The sequence below is a fragment of the Oncorhynchus tshawytscha genome, linkage group LG26 (genome assembly GCF_018296145.1).
Source record: "Oncorhynchus tshawytscha isolate Ot180627B linkage group LG26, Otsh_v2.0, whole genome shotgun sequence".
NCBI classification, from domain to species: Eukaryota; Metazoa; Chordata; class Actinopteri; order Salmoniformes; family Salmonidae; genus Oncorhynchus; species Oncorhynchus tshawytscha.
The window spans coordinates 43,695,022-43,720,149 of NC_056454.1; the positions used below are offsets into that span (position 1 = coordinate 43,695,022).

Genomic DNA, 25,128 nt, shown 5'->3' on the forward strand with positions numbered 1-25,128 from the left:
AATAGATTCTTTAATTGAGGTCAACCTGAGGCGACTCAATGCAAAATTATTAGGATTTGTGGGGGGCAAAAAAAAGAGGCAAACATTGTGATCTTGAGCCAGACTATCAACAGGCAGCCAGCCACGCAGCCAGCCAGCCAGCCAACCACCCAGCCAGCCAGCCAGCTAGCCACCCAGCCAGCCAGCCAACCAACCACCCAGCCAGCCAGCCAGCCAGCCAGCCAACCACCTCCGTAATTACTTAAATGTTACATTTACCTCCGTAAAGGTCAGAGCTGTAAGCTCATGACAGCAAGTAATGGATATTGTCTTGAGTGCCAGCGTTGAGGCATCAAGCTCTCATTCCTTTACTCTGTCTGTCAAAAGTCTAAAGCCCTGAAGACATGAGACACAGACTTGAATCAGAGCCTTGATCATTTTGTGTGTTCACTTTTTTCCCACTTTTTTTTTGAGTAACTTTGCACACTTTTACACAAATACGTTCTTATTTACAGCAGATATTTACCCAAATATTTATTTGAAGCTCTCATTGTAACCAAAGGGCGGGTCCATATTGAGTAACCCTAATGATTTTCCACATGATAGCTTGGCTGTCAGTTGTGCTGTGGGTCAAAGCAATGTGATCTGTCAGTGACTGAATCGGATATTTCTTACCAAAACTGGGGGCCCCGGTGGCAGCTCACCTGTCATGTTGCAGTAGACCTGTGTGGGCCCCAGTAGACCACTGCCATCTGGATCAATGGAGAAGTAGCCTGAGGAGCTGCCAGTCAGACGGTAGGCCTCACATGATGCCTCATAGATGGCTACAGAGGAACACAGGGAAACATCATGACTCATAGATGGCTACAGAGGAACACAAGGAAACATCATGACTCATAGATGGCTACAGAGGAACACAGGGAAACATCATGACTCATAGATGGCTACAGAGGAACACAGGGAAACATCATGACTCATAGATGGCTACAGAGGAACACAAGGAAACATCATGACTCATAGATGGCTACAGAGGAACACAAGGAAACATCATGACTCATAGATGGCTACAGAGTAACACAGGGAAACATCATGACTCATAGATGGCTACAGAGGAACACAAGGAAACATCATGACTCATAGATGGCTACAGAGGAACACAGGGAAACATCATGACTCATAGATGGCTACAGAGTAACACAGGGAAACATCATGACTCATAGATGGCTACAGAGGGACACAGGGAAACATCATGACTCATAGATGGCTACAGAGTAACACAGGGAAACATCATGACTCATAGATGGCTACAGAGGAACACAAGGAAACATCATGACTCATAGATGGCTACAGAGGAACACTGGGAAACATCATGACTCATTGATGGCTACAGAGGAACACAAGGAAACATCATGCCTCATCGATGGCTACAGAGGAACACAGGGAAACATGACGTCTCATAGATGACTACAGAGGAACACAGGGATCAATCATGCTCTCAAATGTCTGACAGAAATTTGATGAGAAAGTTTAAAAATGATTGTATTGGCTAGCATGTAACATAATTGCAAAGTGGCTGGCAAATTTGCCATAGTTCTGAGTGGATATTAGTTGAGAAACTCTAAAACACAGACATCTACCTTTGAAAATAGGAATATAATATATGGTACATAAATATATATGCTTTATACATGCTTTATATGAAACTACACATCCAAGTATAACTGACAAAATTATGAAAAACAAGCATAGTAATTTTGAATTCGTAAAGTGAGTGTGGAAGAGGTGAAAAAAGTATTGTTGTCTATCAACAATGACAAGCCACCGGGGTCTGACAATCTGGATGGAAAATTACTGAGGATAATAGTGGACGATATTGAGGATGATAGTGGACTATATTGCCACTCCTATTTGCCATCTCTTCAATCTTAGCCTACAGGAAATAGTGTTCCCTCAGGCCTGGAGGGAAGGAAAAGTCATTCCGCTACCCAAGAATAGCAACGCACCCTTTACTGGCTCAAACAGCCGACCAATCAGCCTGTTACCAACACCAAGTAAACTTTTGGAAAAAAACATGTTTTATCAGATACAATGCTATTTCACAGATTAACAAGAGATTTTCTGCATGCTTATAGGGAAGGGCATTCAACATGTCAACAAATGGCTGATGATTGGCTGGGAGAAATTGATAATAAAAAGATTGTGGGAGCTGTTTGCTAGACTTTAGTGCAGCTTTTGACATTAGCAATAATAATTTGATGATATAAAAACATATATGTTACGGCTTTACATTCCATGATAGTGTATGTTCCAGCAGGTATATCTCTCTGGTCCTCCCAAAACCAATTCCTCCTTTGGCCGCCTCTCCTTCCAAATCTCTGCTGCCAATGACTGGAACGAACTACAAAAATCTCTGAAACTGGAAACACTTATCTCCCTCACTAGCTTTAAGCACCAGCTATCAGAGCAGCTCACAGATTACTGCACCTGTACATAACCCATCTATAATTTAGCTCAAACAACTACCTCTTCCCCTACTGTATTTATTTATTTTGCTCCTTTGAACCAAATTATTTGTATTTCTACTTTGCACATTCTTCCACTGCAAATCAACCATTCCAGTATTTTACATGCTATATTGTATTTACTTCGCCACCATGGCCTTTTTTTGCCTTTACCTCCCTTATCTTACCTCATTTGCTCACATCGTATATAGACATATTTTTCTACTGTATTATTGACTGTATGTTTGTTTTACTCCATGTGTAACTCTGTGTTGTTGTATGTGTCGAACTGCTTTGCTTTATCTTGGCCAGGTCGCAATTGTAAATGAGAACTTGTTCTCAACTTGCCTACCTGGTTAAATAAAGGTGAAATAAAATAAAAATGTAGAGAGTTACCTGTCTAACAGAACACAGAGAGTTCTTTAATGGAAGCCTCACCAACATAATCCAGGTAGAGTCAGGCATTCCCCAGGGCGGCTGTCTAGGCCTCTTACTTTTTTTCAATCTTTACTAATGACCTGCTACTGGCTCTGAGTAAAGCCTGTGTGTCTATGTATGGTGATGACCCTATACTCTACACATGTCAGCTACCACAGCAAGTGAAATTACTTAAAGGGCTGTAGTCAGTATCAGAATTGGTGGCAAGAAATAAGTTAGTGCTAAATATTTCAAAACCTAAAAGCATTGTATTTGGGACAAGTCATTCACTAAATCCTAAACCTCAACTACATATTGTAATGAATAATGTGGAAATGTAATGAATAATGTGGAAATTGAGCAAGTTGAGGAGACTAAACTGCTTGGCGTAACCCTGGATGGTAAACTGTTATGGTCAAAACATGTTGATGCAACAGTAGCTAAGATGGGGAGCTGAGAACTGTCCATAATAAAACACTACTCTGTCTTCTTAACAATGATACCAACAGGGCAGGTCCTAGGCCCTTGTTTTGTCACAACTGGAACACTGTCCAGTCATGTGGTCAGGTGCAACAAAGAATAGCGCAGAACAGGGAAGAACAGGGCAGCACTGCTGGTCCTTATGTGTACATGGAGAGCTAACATTAATAATATGCATGTCAATCTCCCCTGGCTCAAAGTAGAGGAGAGATTGACTTTTACAACTATTTGTATATGTGAGAGGTATTGACATGTTGAATGCACCTAGCTGTCTGACACCCATGCATACCCCACAAGACATGCCACCAGAGGTCTCTTCACAGTCCCCAAATCCAGAACAAACTATGGAAGGCGCACACAGTACTACATAGAGCCATGACTACATGGAACTCTCTTCCACATCAGGTAACTGATGCAAGCAGCAGAATCAGGGAAAAAAAACTGATAAAAAAACACCTTATGCACTCTACACACACATACACATGGATTCTGTGTTGTAGATATGTGGTAGTAGAGTAGTGGCCTGAGGGCACACACTTAACATGTTGTGAAATCTGTTGTGAATGTATTGTAATGTTTTGAAAATTGTATAACTGCCTTGATTTTTTTTGGACCCCAGGAAGAATAGCTACTGCCTACGTAGGAACTAATGGGGATTGATAATACATAGAAATACAATTGGACCTTGTCATACTAATGTTGTCGCCTTCCCATATTGCATATGTCATATTGCACACAAATGCATACTGTAACTAAGAAAAGGTAGCAAGCCAGACACCATTATACATTAAAAAGAGTATGTTCGAAGTAATTGGGGGCATTTTCAATCATGTGGTGCACATTCATATCAAGGTACACTGCATCCGCTGACGAATAAACAAGAAATCACTATTCAGGAGCAGAGGGTTCTGAGAGCGCTCAGTGGTGAATATCGAAAAGGGTATCTGTCTGGAGACGACAGATGAGACGAGAAACTTCCATGTGTCAGACTGAGGATCTTGATATACAACTAACAGGGATTACCTGAGACCCAGATAGTTGTTACCCCTTTGAATTACACTTTATAAGGAGGGCAGCACATGGATAACAGCTCTATGTGATTGTGAGATACATTAAATATAGTGCATATCCCGTCATGGGGTGTATTGTGCAGTATTGTCAAGAACACATTTGAGAAAGGAGTGGTGAGTGTTACTGTAAGGTACTGTATATAGTGTAGCTAAGAAGAGCAGACGGGGACTCACAGTTGTGGCATGTGGCTCCAGTGTATCCTGTCCCAGAGCAGTCGCAGTAGAAGCAGCTCCATGACTGGGAACACTGCCCTCCATGTTCACAGAAGTTGGGCAGACATCTGGAGATAGGCAACAGCAGAAATATACATGACATTGTCATGTATAAAGATATCTATACTATGCATGAGCAAATGCCAGTGTCATAATGAAACATTTAAAAACATTCCAAAGGTAGAAAATCAACTGCAAATCTGTTTTTACAATGTCAGAGATTGATGATATACTGTACGTGTTATTTGTTTGAAAGATTCTAAACTTGTTTTCCCAGTAATAAACACAAACAATCACACAACGAAAAGTCTTAGAAGGATAAAGTGTTGGCAAACAAAGAAATGCAATCAAAGCCCAAACACATATCTGTAAGATCTCACAATCCTTTCTGTAAAGACAGGTCAACATGTGATTTGTCTTTGTGTCCAGGCCTACTATCCTGAACCTTGCATTATCTGCTAAGGAGACTCCCTCCCAATATATTTTTCATCGCCTTGTCATTATCAAGGCACGGTCTGACACCCGAGTACTCAAGAGTACTCAAGAGGTGAGACGACACAGTTTGTGCATTTTTCTTCAGACTGTTTGGGCAACTGGTAAACAAACACAGTACTGTGTTATTATGTTTGAAAAAAATAAACGGCAGCATAATCACATCAAACCCAGAACATGTGTTTATGGTTATTTGAACACCCAGCGCTTCACAGAAATTCCTCTGCTAACCTCAATTTCCTGATTAATAGTATTCTCCTCAAGCCTCCTTCAGTTTTGCGTAATTGCCCGGCTTTCAAGCACGCAGCTATACAAGCAGGCATCTACAATTTCATACACTGTCGTCTTTCTCCCATGAATTGCTATGGACCAGAGTGACCGCGGCGTGGATGAGGTAACAAGCCGTGGTTTCATTACCGTAGTACTGTTTCTATTGTTGTGTTCACGGCTGCCCTCACAGGTCATGAAATTAGAAGCCGCGGCACAGAAGTGAACACTTGCAAAAACTGTCGTCATGAAATTTGATTGGACACAGAGAAAAGAAGATTAGCACTCGTAAAGGTTAATCTTCCAATCCTTTTAATGAAGCATAGTTCTGGTAGTTACATCAAGACACGCCACTCTGATGGACGATGACACATTTCCAACCGTCTGCTTGCACTAGCCTCCCTAAATAATATTGCATGGCAGTGAAATCTACAACACAATCAGCGTACTCTTTGAGGAAGGCTCCATGAGAGGCAGCCAATATACACAGACAGCTGTTTTGTTGTCACCAAGCATCTCATTTCCTCTTTTTACAAATTATATTGCTTTAACTAACATCAACTAACATTTAATCTGTAATTGTTTCACACACTCCAACAGAATCTCAATCTGCCGGTTCGCATTCCGAACAGAACAATCAGGTATAGCTGTGATCTGACATCAGAGGTAGGATTCCCCACAGGGTGAATACAAGGAGAAATGCCTGCTCTCTTGTTTGTCTCCTCCCTGTAAGTGTTTCCGTGTTTCCACAACCTTGCCATGACATCCATTCAGCATGTACTAATTCCACCCATTGGTCCCACAACAGAGTGGGGCAATAAGGGAATGAGAGGATGCCATGCGCCACACAGGAAGCAGCTTGTTAGCAGGGCCCTCAACCAGGATGATGAGGCTACAGTACCAGGCTCCATTGCATGGTCTAATTGGCCGAGCCTATCTGTAAGGCTATCTCTATTGGCTGTGGTGGAGAGAATAAATGCCGTTTTGTTTTAGTTTCTCATCCAAACACACCAACATTTGGGGATTGGAGCACCACCTTACTTGGTATAATGTCTGCAGAAACCCTAAAGTCCAACCTGTCATGGATGCTACATGTGTCAAACTGCAGCTCCTTGTAGTCTCCTAGTTGTCCTTGGTGCACCAGGTTCAGGTCCATGGGCTGGCTGTTGATGGAGAAGAGACGCATGCACCCCTGGAACGCCAATGTGGGGTTCTCACAGCCTGAGACGTTCAGAGACGGACAACCTGTGACACAGATTGAAAAACTGTTGCAAAATCGTCATATTTTCATCATCCTGCATTTCCTGTATACATCTTTACATAATGTCTTCAGAAGCTGCACCAAAACCTGACCACCAAGACCTGGTCTCATGAGACAGTTATGCAGACAACAAGTGTGGCCTTACCTCCGAAGTAGAGGCTGTCTCCTGCCTCCATGTGGTCTCCCAGCTCCATAGTTGAGGATGGCTCATTGTCCAGAGTCATGGTGACCTGGAGACCTCGGGAGCTGAGACTCGCAGAGTGCCACAGTCCATCATTCACTCTGTGACCTGTGGACACAGCGAGGTGTTGTTTCTGTGCACGTTTCAATGAGACACCACCAATCTCTATTACAGGCTTATCAGACATCACTGGCAGGTTCTTTCAGGGACTGTTGGGATTGTGATCTCCAACATGGGTAATATTTCAGATTACGTTGTTGGTGCTAGGCCTACATATTGCAAATCAGAGCCTGTCATTGGCTGTGTAATCTATGGTCACGTGCTACGACATACTACACTGTACTATGAAGAGAAGAGGACATGGAAATACAAATGAATGACTATGTGGTTGGTCAGATTGAAGCTAAATCATTGCCAGAGGACAGAACGTAATGCAGTGACTGTACTGGTGGTTATTGTTGGATGAAACATTGATTTGGCAGTCGGTGCCAACTCAAAATAGACCTACAGTAACAGTGGATTGTGGGATATTAATTTTGATTGTCCTTTATAGTGAAGGGCTTCCAAGCTGTGGCGGTCTTTCTGTCGGGTCTATAATTCCCTCTGTGCCTGCCATCTGCTGAAAGTCTGGGCTCTGCAATCCAATGTAATTCTACATGTTATTTCTGTCTGACTGCAATCCTGCAGAACTGGCATCCAAAATACAAGATATAAAGGATGGCATTTTAACTCAAACCATTCAAAGAAGATGAAGCATCCTCTGAGTTTATAAAAGATAATAGAAATGATGTATATGAAATGTGCAAAACCAAACACAGATGGTCTCCGCCTGGATGATGGATGAGTTTTTCACTGTCTGCCCGTTTCACTGGAATGATGAGCCTTTTATACTCTGAGTCCCCATAGACAGAACCACTGATTCCAGGATAGAGTGGGTCTGGGTCAGCTAGACTAGAGGCTGTTGGCCCTCACCGGTGGAGACCTCTTCTTTCTGCTGGGCTGACATGTGGTGGGTCAGGCGCAGCCGACTGTTGCTGATCTGCAGCTCCAGTCGCTGGGGCTCCAGGGCCAGCCGGGTGGAGAGCAGTAGCCCATCTGGGTTCCACGTTCTGAACTGGAAACGCACAGCGAAGCCCCCCGAAGCAGACAGAGTGGCCGGGAGCGACAGGAAGCTGCTGCTGGAGCTCAGGAAGGTAGTGGACACCAGCTGGGGCTCAGAGCACGAGAAGGTCACGTTGCCCTGGTGACACACACAGAGCACACATATGACGGAATGATTTACTCACACCATCAACAACATGATGAATACATAATGAATCTCATGTTGGGTTTACTGTACGTTCATCTGAGCAGAATGACAAACAGTGGGCTGGTAAAGGAAGGTATCAACTGAATATGGTACTTAGATAACTAAATTGCCTGTAAGAACCAAAAAAATATTGAGAATGCCATATAAAGCCAAATGACTATCTGAATATTTAAAAGGTGCATTACAAGACCACCACAAATGCAGAAATGTAATATAATATCAAACTATGACATTTCTGAGTTTCTCCGCTCCAATCTAGGTCAGTCGTCAGGTGGGCAAAGAAAGAACACACTAATTCCAAGTGGTCGAGAGGCCTTGTGTGGTACATGGAGCTAAAGAGCAGCCATGTCAATTGAGGTCAGCGGCCCATCAATCCCAGAGCCTCAGAGGCAGGGAAGAGCAATCGGCAGCACTTGACTCTCAATGTGATCCCTCGCCACCAGACCACCACCTCAGGTTATATTCCACATTGAAATTCCATTACGGATTCCATCATGGTAGTCAGTGAGCAAAATTGCTCACTTTCTCAATTGTAAGTAAAGGCCTTTTAACATAGCAATCAGAATTTCAAGGGGAAAAAAGGTGCCTGTGATACAATTATGTGGCACTTAGGCTTCTGTCTGATTTGATGGGGGGGAGTCTATTCATGTGTTTATAATTAATGACATAGTAGTGAGGGTCAGATATAACTTAAACGGTAGAGAGAATATAGATTGGTTTTCTCACTCAATGTTTTCCTCTACGGACAGAAAGCTATGTGACTAACTCAAATACAAATGTGATTAAACATAGTCGAATCACATTGTAGGCAAACGTGAAATCTCACTGCAACAGTGCAATTAAAACAGTCTGAGTTCACAGAGGCCTTGGTTGATTAACTACTTTGTCCCCATACTATTTTAAGGATGTACTAATAATCTATGGTATGGTTGGTTGACAATGGTTGTCATACCACGCTGTAGATCTGAGGCTTGCGTCGCTTGGCTAGGTCGATGATGTTGATCCCATTGTAGTAGAGGTTCTCCATGCAGCCATGGAAGTTCTTCCTCAGGAAGGTACCAGGCTTACCTGGCAGTGGGATACCCCCGAAGCTGAGCTTTGATGAGGAAAAAGGGTGAAACGTTGATCACTATTAAACGTATACAGGATTAATTCAAATTGCCACAATTAGTAAGATAACTTGGTTGAACTATTTACTTGGTTTGAAGTGTCTGACTATTCTAAAGTAAGGTGTTTGGATAGACACACCTCATAGTCCACCTCCAGGGAGTCTCCTTCCCCCTTGGTCCTGAAGTGCTGTGTGTGGGTGTCCACGGTGAGGTTGACCTGCTTGTTGAAGCGCTCGATGAGGACAGAGTGCCAGTGCTGGTCGTCCAGAAGACTGCTGAGAGTGACCGCAACACGACCACTGCTGAACCGCAGCCTTGTGTCATCTGAAGACAGAGAACAGACAGAGAGCAAGATAATATGGTTACTTTGATATAGATCATAAAACAGCCCAGTATATTGAGGAAAGAAGAAGTCTCCTTGTGTCCTGTTACACATGACCTTTGACTCCTTGACCTCTGCGGGATGACCTTTACCAGGTTGAGGTAGAGGGCCAGCATGTCCCGGTGTGACTAACTCACCCAGGTTGAGGTAGAGGGCCAGCCTGCCCCGGTGTGACTAGCTCACCCAGGTTGAGGGCCAGCTTGCCCCGGTGTGACTAACTCACCCAGGTTGAGGTAGAGGGCCAGCCTGGCCCGGTGCAGCTCCAGTGTGATGTAGTTGCCCCTCTGACCCTCTCCATGGAGCAGCACCCCCTCAGCCTGGCGGCTCTTGAAGCGCAATGAGATCACATCCTTCACCGTGCTCATGGACTTCTGGTTAAACCGGTAGAGCAGGGAACTTCTGCCATCAAAGTCTGCCACATCTGATTCTGAAGGCAATCAACAGACAGTTAAACGGTTTGGCATTGGATTACTTGCTCCCTGTCACAAAGAGCCTATTATGAACAGACTGCTATAGCTCTCTGCACTTCATACCTATGAAGGAAATGCAAGTGTCTACATCAATGGTAGTATTTAAATGTACACTGAACAAAAATATAAAAGCAACATCTAAAGTGTTGGTCCCATGTTTCATGGGATGAAATAAAAGATCTCCGAAATGTTCCATAAGCACAAAAATCTTATTTCTCTCAAATCTTGTGCACAGAATTGCTTACACCTGACAGGTGTGGCATATCAAGAAGCTGATTAAACAGCATGATCATTACACAGGTGTGCCTTGTGCGGGGAACAGAAAAGGACACTCTAAAATGTGCAGTTTCGTCACACAACACAATGCCTCATAAGTCTCAAGTTTTGAGGCAGTGTGCAATGTGTCGTGTGGGGTGCGGTTTGCTGGTGACAACGTTGTGAACAGAATGCCCCATGGTGGCAGTGGGGTTATGGTATTTGCAGGCATAAGCTACGGACAACAAAAACAATTGCTTTTTATCTATGGCAATTTAAATGCACAGCGATACAATGATGAGATCCTGAGGCCTTTGTTGTACCATTCATCCGCTGCCATCACCTCATGTTTCAGCATGATAATGCATGGCCCCATGTCGCAATTCCTGGAAGCTGAAAATGTCCCAGTTCTTCAGTGGCCTGCATACTCACCAGACATGTCACGCATTGAGCATTTTTGGGATGCTCTGGATTGATGTGTACAACAGCGTGTTCCAGTTCCTGCCAATATACACCAACTTTGCACAGCCATTTAAGAGGAGTGGGACAACATTCCACAGGCCACAATCAACAGCCTGATCAACTCTATGAGAAGTGTTCCGCTGCATGAGGAAAATAGTGGTCACACCAGATACTGACTGGTTTTCTGAAAAATGCCCCTATCTTTTGTTTTAAGGTACACTATACAGTATATACAAAATTATTGAGACACGCCTTCAAATTAGTATATTCGGCTATTTCAGCCACACCCGTTGTTGTATAAAATCGAGCACACAGCCATGCAATCTCCATAGACAAATGTTGGCAGTAGAATGGTCTTACTGAAGAGCTCATTGACTTTCAACATGGCACTGTCATAGAATGCCACCTTTCCAACAAACCAGTTTGTCAAATTTCTGCCCTGCTAGAGCTGCCCTGGTCAACTGTAAGTGATGTTATTGTGAATTGGAAACGTCTAGGAGCAACAACGGTTCAGCCGCAAAGTGGTAGGCCACAGATGGAATCGCAGAGTGCTGAAGCGCGTAGCATGTAAAAATCATCTGTCCTCATTTGCAACACACTACCGAGTTCCAAACTGCCTCTGGGGGCAATGTCAGCATAATAACTGTTTGTCGGGAGCTTCATGAAGTGGGTTTCCATGGCCGAGCAGCCGCATACAAGCCTAAGATCACCATGAGCAATGCCAAGTGTCGGCTGGAGTTGAGTAAAGCTTGCCCCCATTGGACTCTGGAGCAGTGTGAATGTGTTCTCTGGAGTGATGAATCATGCTTCACCATCTGGCAATCGAAAGGAGGAATCTGGATTTGGCGGATGCCATGAGAACGCTACCTGCACGAATGTACAGTACCATCTGTACAGTTTGGTAGAGGAGGAATAATGGTTTGGGGCTGTTTTTCATGGTTCGGGCTAGGTCCCTTAGTTCCAGTGAAGGGAAATCTTAATGCTACCCGCATTCAATGACATTCTTGACGATTCTATGCTTCCAACTTTGTGGCAACAGTTTGAGGAAGGCCCTTTTCTGTTTCAGATGCCCCCGTGCACAAAGTGAGGTCCATACAGAAATGTTGTTGAGATCGATGTGGAAGAACTTGACTGGCCAGCACAGAGCCCTGACATTAAGTACATCGAACACCTTTGGGATGAATTGGAAAGCCGACTGCGAGCCAGCCAACCTCACTAAAGCTTGTGGCTGAATGGAAGCAAGTCCCCGCAGCAATGTCCCAACATCTAGTGGAAAGCCTTCCCAGAAGAGTGGAGGCTGTTATAGCAGCAATGTCCCAACATCTAGTGGAAAGCCTTCCCAGAAGAGTGGAAGCTATTATAGCAGCAAAGGGTGGACCAACTCCATATTAATGCCCATGATTTTGCAATGAGATGTTCGACGAGCAGGTGTCCACATACTTTTGGTCATGTAGTGTACTTGGTTTTTACCTGCATTAAGTACTAATTTCAGTTCAACAAAGACTTTCTGCAGGGCAATAAAGGCAGATTGAAACTCTGACAGAGCTTTATCAGCTGTGGGAGCAATAGCGTACACCACAGTGTCATCTGTATACACTATAAAGTTACAATTTTGTACAGATAAATGAATATCGTACATTTAAATATTGAAAAGAACCGGACCAAGAATTGATCCCTGTGGGACACCTTTTGTTATGTCCATAAAACATGATTTAACACCATCAGTAAATACTCATACACATACATGTTTGTTTGAACTCATCCAAGATTGATTTAGACTGTATTTGTCTTACAGGCCACATACACTACAACAACAAAAGTATCTGTGACCAACAGATGCATATCTGTATTCCCAGTCATGTGAGATCCATAGATTAGGGCCAAATTAATGTTTAAATTGACTGATTTCCTTATATGAACGGTAACTCTTGTAAAATCTTTGAAATTGTTGCACTGTTGCGTTTATATATTTTTTCAGTATATATTATGCTGGAAGCCATTTCCATGTGTAACTGGATAGGGAAAATCTCTGACATAGACTTGTTATTTTTCTTAGATAATTACAGTATCTAGCTCTTGTGCTCGCTCACCCCTTTCTGTCATTCACAATTGATTCCTGTAAGTGCTCAAAAAGGCAAGTTATTAGTTTGCCATAGGGAGAATTGTCAGCCTTACCCATTGAATTTATTCACTGAGAGACCTGGAATACATTCATCTCTATTTACATATCCATTAATGTAATGACATGAACATTGCAGAACAAAAAAACAACCTCTTTTTCCTCTCTCTCCCTCACTCGCTCTTTTCTCTCTGTGTCATGAATTGATCGACCTATTTTATAGTTCAAAATGAAGATGTGTATTGCCCCTCCTTTTATTTACTGTACTTTGAGCTGCATTTATTAGCAGAGCATCCAACATGAATACAGGGATCATGCTGTGGAACCATTCGGCATGATGAAAGTGCTCACTCAGGGATAATTATAACTGTCCAGTAATACACTAATGATATATATATATTAGTATGATGGTAATTCACTTGTTGATCAGAGTATTTTAATTTATTGTTGGAGCTAGTAACTTCAGCATTTTGCTGCACCTGTTGTAACACCTGCAAAATCTGTGTACACGGCCAATAAACGTTAATTTGATTAGATTGATTAATTTAATATTACCCTGGATCTCAACTGGCATGCCTGCCTGGCTGTTACTGTCTGTCTCTATTGGTCGGCATTTTACTTTAATAATTTGTGATAAAAGAGACAATTGCATCAATATCAAAATCCTATCTACTATATTTCTGCAGTTGTCCTCAAACATCCTGCTTTCATTCAAGGTTATACACAGAAGTAGGGTGTTCTGGATGTAATGGGTGGAGGGGCTACTTACTGTAGGGATTATGATATTAGCTGAATGTGTTTGGTCTGAATGTAAGGGCTGGTGGACACTTTAATGTAAGCACTGTCTATATGTTCTGAATGTAAGGGATGGTGGTCTGATCACTCACTGTAGGCACAGCCTATATGGTCTGAATGTAAGGGCTGGTGGACACTTTAATGTAAGCACTGTCTATATGGTCTGAATGTAAGGGATGGTGGTCTGATCACTCACTGTAGGCACAGCTTATATGGTCTGAATGTAAGGGATGGTGGTCTGATCACTCACTGTAGGCACTGCCTATATGGTCTGAATGTAAGGGCTGGTGGTCACTTTAATATAAGCACAACCTATATGGTCTGAATGTAAGGGATGGTGGTCTGATCACTCACTGTAGGCACAGCCGTAGACCTCCACTCTGAGTCCCACCCAGCCACTGGGGTTCCAGTCCAGGGGGACGAAGCGCAGGAAGCGGCTTCTGATAGAGTGGGACAACTTGTGGTGGACGACACCGTCAGCATTCACATTCCCCACAAACCTCTGCAGACAGATAGAGAGGAGGAAGAGAGTAGGGAGGAGGAAGAGAGGAAGGAGAGAGAGTAGTAAGAGGAGAGGGAGAGGATAACAGGCAGCAGGGAAACGCCAACATAAATATATAAATATGTATTTAATATATACACTACGGTCAAAAGTTTAAGAACACCTACTCATTCAAGGGTTTTCATTCATTGTATAATAATAGTGAATACGTCAAAACTATTAAATAGCACATATGGAATCATGTTGTAACCAAAAAAGTGTAAAACAAATCAAAATATATATTATATGTGAGATTCTTCAAATAGCCACCCTTTGCCTTGATGACAGCTTTGCACACTCATGGCATTCTCTCCACCAGCTTCATGAGGTAGTCACCTGGAATGCATTTCAATTAAGACATGTGCCATCTTAAAAGTTAATTTGTGGAATTTCTTTCCTTCTTAACCCTTGTGTAGACTTAACATTCTGTATACTCCCCTTGTCCTAAGTGTGAAAAATGACCTACCTTCACTGAACCCCTATAATAAAGCAGCTTAATTGAATTTTAAACCCCAAATCTATTTTGCATGAAGAAACAACCTGTCATTCATCAAACTTTGTGAACATCTGGGTTGTCCCTCTTCACAAAGCAGAAAGACTGCATTTAAATCAGTGGAAACCACTCATTTTTATTACACCACACCTGCCATGATTGTTTTCTTTACTAAAGTAGAGGTTTATTATTATTATTGCTAAAGGTACTGCATAGGTGTAAACATACATTTTTTAGCAAGAGATAGCATTTGTATAGCCTAAGAAAGTAGCCGAAATGTGCAGAAAGTAGTTTTGAATGCATTTTATTGAAGAGAAACAATAACAGTCTTGAACTTTATTTGGCAACATAGTGATATATTCTTATATACAATGAGGAATTCAAATACACATTTTTTTGGAGCCAATGCTCGCACCCACAAGTTGTAAAAACAACAACAATAAATAAGAATAAAATAGAGATACAAAACAAAAAAGTGAAGAACATGAATCAACTCTAATTAGCACATGTAGGACAGTATGCAAGTGTGTGTGCATGGACTTTGCAGATATATTTCTCATATGTGCAGCACATATTTGTTTTCCAGTCCTTCTTTGGGGGGCATAATTGGCATCTCCTCCTCTTGCCTGCCCCCGCTGCAGCCTCAGGTGGATCAGGACAAGATTCAGCCCCCTGAACAGCTTTCACAAGCCCTGCAGAGGCTGATATGCGGGGGAGGCGCTCCCTTCTTTGAATGTGTGGGGTTACAAGTGCCTTTCCCAGCTGCTCCAGGAACACCCTCCTCTTTTTCCACTTATCAGGCACCCAGGTAGGGTTGAACTTGTTCCATACTACAAAGTTATTGTATGAGGACACATCAATGATGTTATGGATGATGACCAGGGGCCAGTCATCCTCCTTCAGCTGTAAATTCCAATTACCTTTTCCAGGTTGTCCACCCCTCCTTTGTTGTGGTTGTAGTCCAGCATGATGACGGGCTTCCTGTCGTCGCGATCACTGATCTCAGCCGTTTTGTGCAATGTGCTCAGGAGGACCACATTCATGTTCCTCTTTGGGAGGTAAGCAACTAGAGTGATGGTGAAGGCAAACGTTGATGAGAAGGCCTCTCTCCCCCTTGTTGTGAGGAGTGCAGGGGGGAGCTCAGACTTGTTCTTTCTAACTGTGCCAACCATGGTTATCCTCCTCTTCAGGAGCTGCTGGCTGAGTTCAATCAGTAGCACACAAAGTAGCACACAAAAAATATAATTTACGGGATTTTCTCTGCTGTTAAACATAGTGGCGGGTCATTTTTTACCCCTAAAACAACACAAGGGTAATGTGTTTGAGCCAATCAGTTATGTTGTGAAAAGGTAGGAGTGTGTCATGACGTTGGCCTGGGGGATACGTTTATGAGTCATAAATACCTCTTCCCCCCTTTTTCCTCACCCTCTACCCTACTGATGTTACATTTGCAAAACCCTTGATTAACATAGAGATTCTGGGAACATCAGAAGTGGGGGAAAATGAACAATATTCTGGTAATCCGACCAATTGAACATATGATGGTACTTATGAATATGATGTCAGTTCGGTTGTCATCTGAGACATTCTCATCAATGATAAGATGACAAATTCTACAGTGGAAAGTCTAAAAATCAGAGTTATCGGATTCACATGGAATTGTTGTTCAATTTAAATGTTTGGATATGAAATTATTCGTGATGGGATGTAATGTGATTTTAGCTTCTAAAGTGTGAGATTTGGGTTTTCATAAGGTAGGGCTCTGCTCAATCAGTGGCCCGCCCCTGTGAAGGGACATGGGCTATAAAACTTGTCAAACACGCCCTCCTCTCCCTTCCTATATAAAGCCTTGACGACAATATAACCTCCTGTTCCGAGGATGTGGGGACGACGGTCCGATGTCAGAATGGTTCAGATAATAACTACAGAACGAAGCCAACATCAGCGTGAGCTTTGGTTGTGAATGGTATGAACTTTGAACTCTTATTCACTACAGAAGTGATACCTCCTATCCGTTGAGTTAGCAACAGCCACTGCAAACGAGGGTTAGGAAGGAACAGAAAGAGTATCCCGTCTATCACACAACGATGTTACTACAACGTATCCAATTGACAACCAGAGACATTCTTCAAAGGACTCGGCTGGACAACACGGCCTTCCATCTACCACCAGCCTACCGAAGTGCAGCTCAGAGTAAATATTTATTGCATTTTCCTTTTCCAAATGGGCGGTAATTTAGAATGCATAAGATACTATATTTACAATTGCACAGCTTTGCCCTTTGTTCCTCAGTCTTCCCGCTCTTTCACTCAAACCCAGCCCCGTTTTATTTGTGTAACAAGCTGTCATATCTGTTCCGCCCGCTAGGGACGTTTTCCTTTATGGCGTAATTTGAAAATCAAGTTATTTATGATTTAATTATGTGTATGTGTAATTCTGTGTGATTAGTTAGGTATTTAGTAAATAAATAATTTAACCCAATTTTTTATTTCTGATTTAACTTGTTAGCCAGGGTTCGTGAAGATAACCAAGAATTTACCACTTTCAGATGAGACTGAATTAAGATGACGATTAATATTGACTGCTATTGATGTAAAATATTACTAGTGTCACGTTCGTCGTAGTGAGGAGACCAAAGCGCAGCATGGTGTGAATACATTCTTTTAATGTTAGACGAATGAACACGAAGAACACTAAACAAACAAACAAAATAATAAGACGAACGTGACCGCTATCAATACTGTGTGCAAACATCACATAGACAATAACCCACGAACCACATTACAAAACAGGCTATCTACATATGGTTCCCAATCAGAGACAACGACAAACACCTGCCACTGATTGAGAACCATATCAGGCCAAAACACATAGAAACAGACTAACTAGACATGCAACATAGAATGCCCACTCATATCACACCCTGACCAAACAAAACATAGAAACAAACAACACAAATAATGGTCAGAGTGTGACAACTAGGTCTAAGATTTTATTCGGAAGATAACAGCACTATAAATATTATTTTGTGGTGCCCAGACTCTCTAGTTAATTACATTTACATGATTAGCTAAATCAGGTAATATTAATTACGGAGAAATTATTTTATAGAATAGCATGTCATATCACTTAATCCGGCATACCCAAAGACACGACAGGTGGTATACAGAAGATAGCTCTATTTGGTAAAATACCATATTATAGCAAGAACAGCTCAAATAAGTAAAGATAAATGACAGTCCATCATTAGTTTAAGACATGAAGGTCAGTCAATACGGAAAATGTCAAGAACTTTGAAAGTTTCTTCAAATGCAGTCGCAAAAACCATCAAGCGCTATGATCAAACTGGCTCTCATGAGGACTGCCACAATAATGGAAGACCCAGAATTACCTCTGAATTACAGCCCAAATAAATGCTTCACGGAGTTCAAGTAACAGACACATCTCAACATCAACTGTTCAGAGGAGACTGTGTGAATCAGCCTTCATGATCAAATTGCTGTAAAGAACCCACTACCTAAGGACACCAAGAAGAAGAAGAGACATGCTTGGGCCAAGAAACACGAGCAATGGACATTGACCAGTGGAAATATGTCCTTTGGTCTGGAGTCCAAATGGATGATTTTTGGTTCCAACCGCCATGTCTTTGTGAGAAGCAGTGTGGGTGAATGGATGGTCTCCGCATGTGTATTTCCCACCATAAAGCATGGAGGAGGTGTAATGGTGTGGGGGTGCTTTGCTGGTGACACTGTCTGTGATTTCTTTCGAATTTAGAATATCCCTCAAGAATTGCCCTGCATTTAACGTCATCCATCATTCCTTCAATTCTGGCCAGTTCACAGTCCCTGTCGATGAAAAACATCCCCACAGCTGCCACCACCATGCTTCCCTGTGGGGACGATGTTCCCGGGGTGATGAGAGGTGTTGGGTTTGTGCCAGACATAGCATTTTCCTTGATGGCCAGAAAGCTCAATTTTGGTCTTCTCTGACCAGAGGACCTTCTTACATATGTTTGGGGAGTCTCCCAGATACCTTTGGGCAAACACCAAATGTGTTGTCTTATTTATTTCTTTTAGCAATGTTTTTTTCTGGCCACTCTTCAGTAAAAACCAGCTCTGTGGAGTGTACGGCTTAAAGTGGTCCTATGGACAGGTACTCCAAGCTCCGTTGTGGAGCTTTGCAGCTCCTTCAGGGTTATCTTTGGTCTCTTTGTTGCCTCTCTGATTAATGCCCTCTTTGCCTGGTCCTTGAGTTTTGGTGGGCAGCCCTCTCATGGCAGGTTTGTTGCGGTGCCGTATTCTTTCAATTTTTTAAGAATGGATTTAAATGGTGCTCCGTGGAATGTTCAGAGTTTATGATATTTTTTTATAACCCAACCCTGATCTGTACTTTCCACAACTTTGTCCCTGACCATTTTGGAGAGCTCCTTGGTCTTCATGGTGCCGCTTGCTTGGTGGTGTTCCTTGCTTGGTGGTGTTGCACACACTGGGGCCTTTCAGGACAGGTGTATATATACACTGAGATCATGTGACAGATCATGTGACACTTAGACTGCACACAGGTGGACTTTATTTAACTAATTATGTGACTTCTGAAGGTAATTGGTTGCACCAGGTCTTATTTAGGAGATTCGTAGTAAAAGGGGTGAATACATACACATGCACCACTTACCAGTTTAAATAATTATTTTGTTGAAACAAGTAATTTTTTTCATTTCACTTCAAATTGGACTATTTTGTGTATGTCCATTACATGACAACCAAATAAAAATATATTTAAATGACAGGTTGTAATGCAACAAAATAGGAAAAACGCCAAGGGAGATGAATACTTTTGCAAGGCACTGTAAATGGAAGAAGTTTGTAACCACCAAGACTCTTCCTAGAGCTGGCAGCCAGGCCAAAATGAGCAATCGGGTGAGAAGGGCCTTGGTCGGGGAGGTGACCAAGAAACCAATGGTCACTCTGACAGAGCTCCAGAGTTCCTCTGTGGCCATGGGAGAACCTTCTAGAAGGACAACCATCTCTGCAACACTCCACCAATCAGGCCTTAATGGTAGTGGAAGCCATTCCTCAGTAAAAGGCACATGACAGCCTGCTTGGACTTTGCCAAAGGCACCTAAAGGTCTCAGACCATGAGAAACAAGATTCATTGGTCTGATGAAACCAAGATTGAACTCTTTGGCCTGAATGCCAAATATCACGTCTGGAGGAAACCTGACACCGACCCTATGGTGAAGCATGGTGGTGGCAGCATCATGCTGTGGGGATGTTTTTCAGCAGCAGCAACTGGGAGGCTAGTCAAAATCCAGGGAAAGAGGAACGAAGCAAATTACAGAGAGATCCTTGATGATATCCTGCTCCCGAGTGTTCAGGACCTCAGACTGGGGCGAAGGTTTACCTTCCTACAGTACAATGACCCTGTGCACACAGCCAAGACAATGCAGGAGTTGCTTCGGGACACGTCTCTGAATGTCCTTGAGTGGCCCAGCCAGAGCCCGGACTTGAACTCGATCAAACATCTCTGGAGAGACCTGAAAGTAGCAGTGCAGCAACACTCCCCATCCAACCTGACAGAGCTTGAATGTATCTGAAGAAAAGAATGGGAGAAACTCCCCAAATACAGGTGTGCCATGTTTGTAGCATCGTACCCAAGAAGACTCAAGGCTGTAATCGCTGCCAAAGGTCTTTCGACAAAGTACTGAGTAAAGGGTCTGAATACTAATGTGATATTTCCATGTTTTATTTGTTCTCGTGATCAATTAGCCTTTTAAAATTATAAACTTGGATTAGCTAACACAACGTGCCATTGGAACACCGGAGTGATGGTTGCTGATAATGGGCCCCTGTACGCCGATGTAGATTTTCCATTAAAAATCAGCCGTTTCCAACTACAATAGTTATAGTATTTACAACATTAACAATGTCTACACTGTATTTCTGATAAATTTGATGTTATTTTAATGGACACATTTCTTTTGCTTTTCTTTAAAAAACAAGGACATTAAGTGACTCCAAACTTTTGAACGGTAATGTATACTATACAGGAAAAATGAAAATCTTGAGGGAACTGTTTTCTTTAAACAAAACCGGAGAGCAATTACAGCTCTGTTATCAAAGGAGTCAATGTTAACCACTTATGTCTGAACTGACCTTGTATCTTGTCTAGGAAAATGCCTTTCAGCAAAGAATTGAAAAGGGTTTTGTGTCTTCTAGGACAAATGTTTGGATCATAAATATAAATGGATGTAGTTCCCACGAAATGTGAAAGGTATGAAACATTACTATGTTGCGACGAAGCAAAACTCTCTCCAAATGACTCTGCTTTAAGATGAAAAAGATCACGTGTTGCGTGGGTTGGAATGGTGAGAATTTCCACCAGTGCACGACCACACTACTCAGAGGGGAGGGGGGCAGTGCTGTGGCAAGTAGTGAATGTGAAAGAAAAAAAAATGGTACCACATATCGTCTGCTCCCAGGGAGATAAAAATGACCTTTCTCTGAGAATGTGAGATGTCATTATTCTTCTTCATTTCCATCCCCCTATCCCTGTAACCTCCACTGCATCAACAATCGGTATTGGGAGGCTGAGGGTGATGAACGGAGTGAAAGAGAACGAGAGAGTAGAGGAAAAAAATAAAAGAAACTGGGATGACAGATCACAAGCGACCGTCATAACGGATTCAAGGCAGGTGACGAACTAAATGGATAATGATGTGTATCACAGAGTAAAGGAAAGAGGGATTGTTGACACCGGGGCTCCAGACTTTGTGAATAGTCCAACAGGGTCATTAATTCACTTCTCCCTGCAGTTGAAAACACAAAAGCACATGGGGAGGTAGTATAAGAGGCACAAATTACACACACATGGAATGCATGCAGTAGAATGGAGGTGGAGTGTCACCTCTCTGAAGGAGAGTACATAAAGACTGGTCTCTTGGTAGACAAAGAGACAGTCCTGCAAGTCAACTATTTAGGCTGTTATTGTGATTTATGCACATGCTTTTCTGAGTCCATTTAAGTGGAGCCTGGTGACAGTATTTTGGAAGAGGTGCAAGCTAAGCACTTGCAAATGCATTGTAACTCATGTCTATGCAAGATAAGCATTTGGAAACTCGCTAGGGTTTACTCATCTATTCAGACCATGCAGGCTACTGCAATGCATATCCTCCACAATGTAAAGTAACTTATTTAGCTAATTAAATTAGAAAATTGTTTGCTTCACCAAAATATGGCATATATATTCATTACTGAGAAAAATATATTTCTCAATATCCATGAGATGATTACAGCAATTTACCACAATAACCTCCAAACACAGGCCTACTATTATTAGAGAGAAAAATCAGCTAAACAAACCCTTATATCCTTCAGGCAGGCAGTAGAGTACAGTAGCTACTACAGTAGCTAAAACTATAATAGTTGAGGTTTTCTGCACAGAATATCGACCAGGATAAAGCCAGAGTTTAGAAGAAATAGTGAAATGGTATTTGATGACAAATAAATGTCTCCTCTTTATTGCAATTCCAGATAATTGCTTTCCAGGGAGCAACATTGTGTAGACCTTTTGTTATTCAGTATTTATATAATATATGTGAGGAAGCAACAAACGGATGGACCCTGAAATAATTTGTCTTTTTTTCAAGGGAAAACAGCTGAAACTGAGCTCATCCAGTCAAAACAATTCCATCTCTTATTTCCCAAAGGTAGTTTGGGAAATACATTCTGACTGGACATTAAATGATTCCCTTGATTGCAATCAATAGTTGAGTTGTACTTCACAAGGTGTCAATATATCCATTTCCTATGTAGATGGACACAGCACTCCAAGATGACATGTTCTTTTCCAGATTAGAGGTTCTGTCCAATTATTGTGCAGATGTAAACCAAAATATCTGGAACTCTTGAGAGGACAAAATACCTCCCATTGGACCAGAGCTTCATGTTAGTCACTGTCCACATAAACAGCTCCTAACCCCACAGTGACTTCATTATTTCTATCCTGTATCCATCCTGAACCGATGGCCTCCCTCCCCGTTCATTACAACTCTACTCTTCCTCTCTCATGACAAGGTCCCTAACGTCACGTACGTCAGCTAAGAGTACATACACTCCAATGTGAAACATCCCTATTGAAGGCTTGGATGCCAGGAAATCAACATTCATTGGGGATCAAGTACATGTACAGTATCAGTCAAAAGTTTGGACACACCTACTCATTCAAAACACGATGTCCTTTTCTTTATTTTTACTATGTTCTACATAGTAAGGTGATATGGTCCTTGACTAGTCTCTCAAAGCACTTCATGATGACGGATGTGAGTGCTACGGGGCGGTAGTCGTTTAGCTCAGTTACCTTAGCTTTCTTGGGAACAGGAACAATGGTGGCCCCCAACTCAATCATCAAGTTTGCGGACGACACAACAGTGGTAGGCTTGATTACCAACAACGACGAGACGGCCTACAGGGAGGAGGTGAGGGCCCTCGGAGTGTGGTGTCAGGAAAATAACCTCACACTCAACGTCAACAAAACTAAGGAGATGATTGTGGACTTCAGGAAACAGCAGAGGGAACACCCCCATCCACATCGATGGAACAGTAGTGGAGAGGGTAGCAAGTTTTAAGTTCCTCGGCATACACATCACAGACAAACTGAATTGGTCCACTCACACACAGACAGCATCGTGAGGAAGGCGCAGCAGCGCCTCTTCAACCTCAGGAGGCTGAAGAAATTCGGCTTGTCACCAAAAGCACTCACAAACTTCTACAGATGCACAATCGAGAGCATCCTGGCGGGCTGTATCACCGCCTGGTATGGCAACTGCACCGCCCTCAACCGTAAGGCTCTCCAGAGGGTAGTGAGGTCTGCACAACGCATCACCGGGGGCAAACTACCTGCCCTCCAGGACACCTACACCACCCGATGCTACAGGAAGGCCATAAAGATCATCAAGGACATCAACCACCCGAGCCACTGCCTGTTCACCCCGCTGTCATCCAGAAGGCGAGGTCAGTACAGGTGCATCAAAGCTGGGACCGAGAGACTGAAAAACAGCTTCTATCTCAAGGCCATCAGACTGTTAAACAGCCACCACTAACATTGAGTGGCTACTGCCAACACACTGTCAATGACACTGACTCTACTCCAGCCACTTTAATCATGGGAATTGATGGGAAATTATGTAAATATATCACTAGCCACTTTAAACAATGCTACCTTATATAATGTTACTTACCCTACATTGTTCATCTCATATGCATACGTTGATACTGTACTCTATATCATCGACTGCATCCTTATGTAATACATGTATCACTAGCCACTTTAACTATGCCACTTGGTTTACATACTTATCTCATATGTATATACTGTACTCGATATCATCTACTGTATCTTGCCTATGCTGCTCTGTACCATCACTCATTCATATATCCTTATGTACATATTCTTTATCCCCTTACACTGTGTATAAGACAGTAGTTTTTTTTTTTTTTTTGGAATTGTTAGTTAGATTACTTGCTCGTTATTACTGCATTGTCGGAACTAGAAGCACAAGCATTTCGCTACACTCGCATTAACATCTGCTAACCATGTGTATGTGACAAATAAAATTTGATTTGATTTGATTTGATTTGATTGTAGATATAACAGTGAAGACAATGAAATAACACATATGGAATCATGTAGTAATAAAAAAAAAAGTGTTAAATCAAAATATATTTCATATTCTTCAAAGTAGCCACCCTTTGCCTTGATGACAGCTTCGCACACTCTTGGCATTCTCTCAACCAGTTTCACCTGGAATGCTTTTCCAACAGTATTGAGGGAGTTACTACAAATGCTGAGAACTTGTTGGATGCTTTTCCTTAATTATGTGGTCCAACTCATCCTAAACCATCTCAATTGGGTTAAGGTTGGGTGATTGTGGAGGCCAGGTCATCTGATGCACCACTCCATCACTCTCCTTCTTGGTCAAATAACCCTTACACAAACAGTGTGTTGGGTCATTGTCCTGTTGAAAAACAAACGATAGTCCCACTAAGCGCAAACCAAATGGGATGGCGTATTGCTGCAGAATCCTGTGGTAGCCATGCTGGTTAAATGTGCCTTGAATTTGAAATAAATCAGACAGCATCACCAGCAAAGCACCCCCACACCATCACACCTCCTCCATGCTTCAGATACGGACATCATCCGTTCACCTACTCCTCGTCTCACGAAGACACGGCGGTTGGAACCAAAACTATAACATTTGGACTCATCAGACCAAAGGACAGATTTCCACCGGTCTAATGTCCATTGCTCGTGTTGCTTGGCCCAAGCAATTATCTT

General features: G+C 42.4%; 1 protein-coding gene across 1 annotated transcript in view; it reads right to left on the reverse strand.

The window, feature by feature from the left end:
* Positions 1-25,128, reverse strand: part of LOC112225650 (contactin-associated protein-like 5) — a 111,719-nt gene that overhangs the window by 22,116 nt on the left and 64,475 nt on the right. The window contains exons 4-12 of the mRNA XM_042306899.1: positions 14,117-14,264; positions 9,885-10,088; positions 9,419-9,603; positions 9,123-9,266; positions 7,834-8,101; positions 6,826-6,969; positions 6,496-6,664; positions 4,622-4,728; positions 684-803 (exon numbers count right to left, since the gene is read on the reverse strand). Coding sequence (XP_042162833.1) covers positions 684-803; positions 4,622-4,728; positions 6,496-6,664; positions 6,826-6,969; positions 7,834-8,101; positions 9,123-9,266; positions 9,419-9,603; positions 9,885-10,088; positions 14,117-14,264 — 1,489 coding nt within the window. The remainder of the gene's footprint in view (positions 1-683; positions 804-4,621; positions 4,729-6,495; positions 6,665-6,825; positions 6,970-7,833; positions 8,102-9,122; positions 9,267-9,418; positions 9,604-9,884; positions 10,089-14,116; positions 14,265-25,128) is intronic.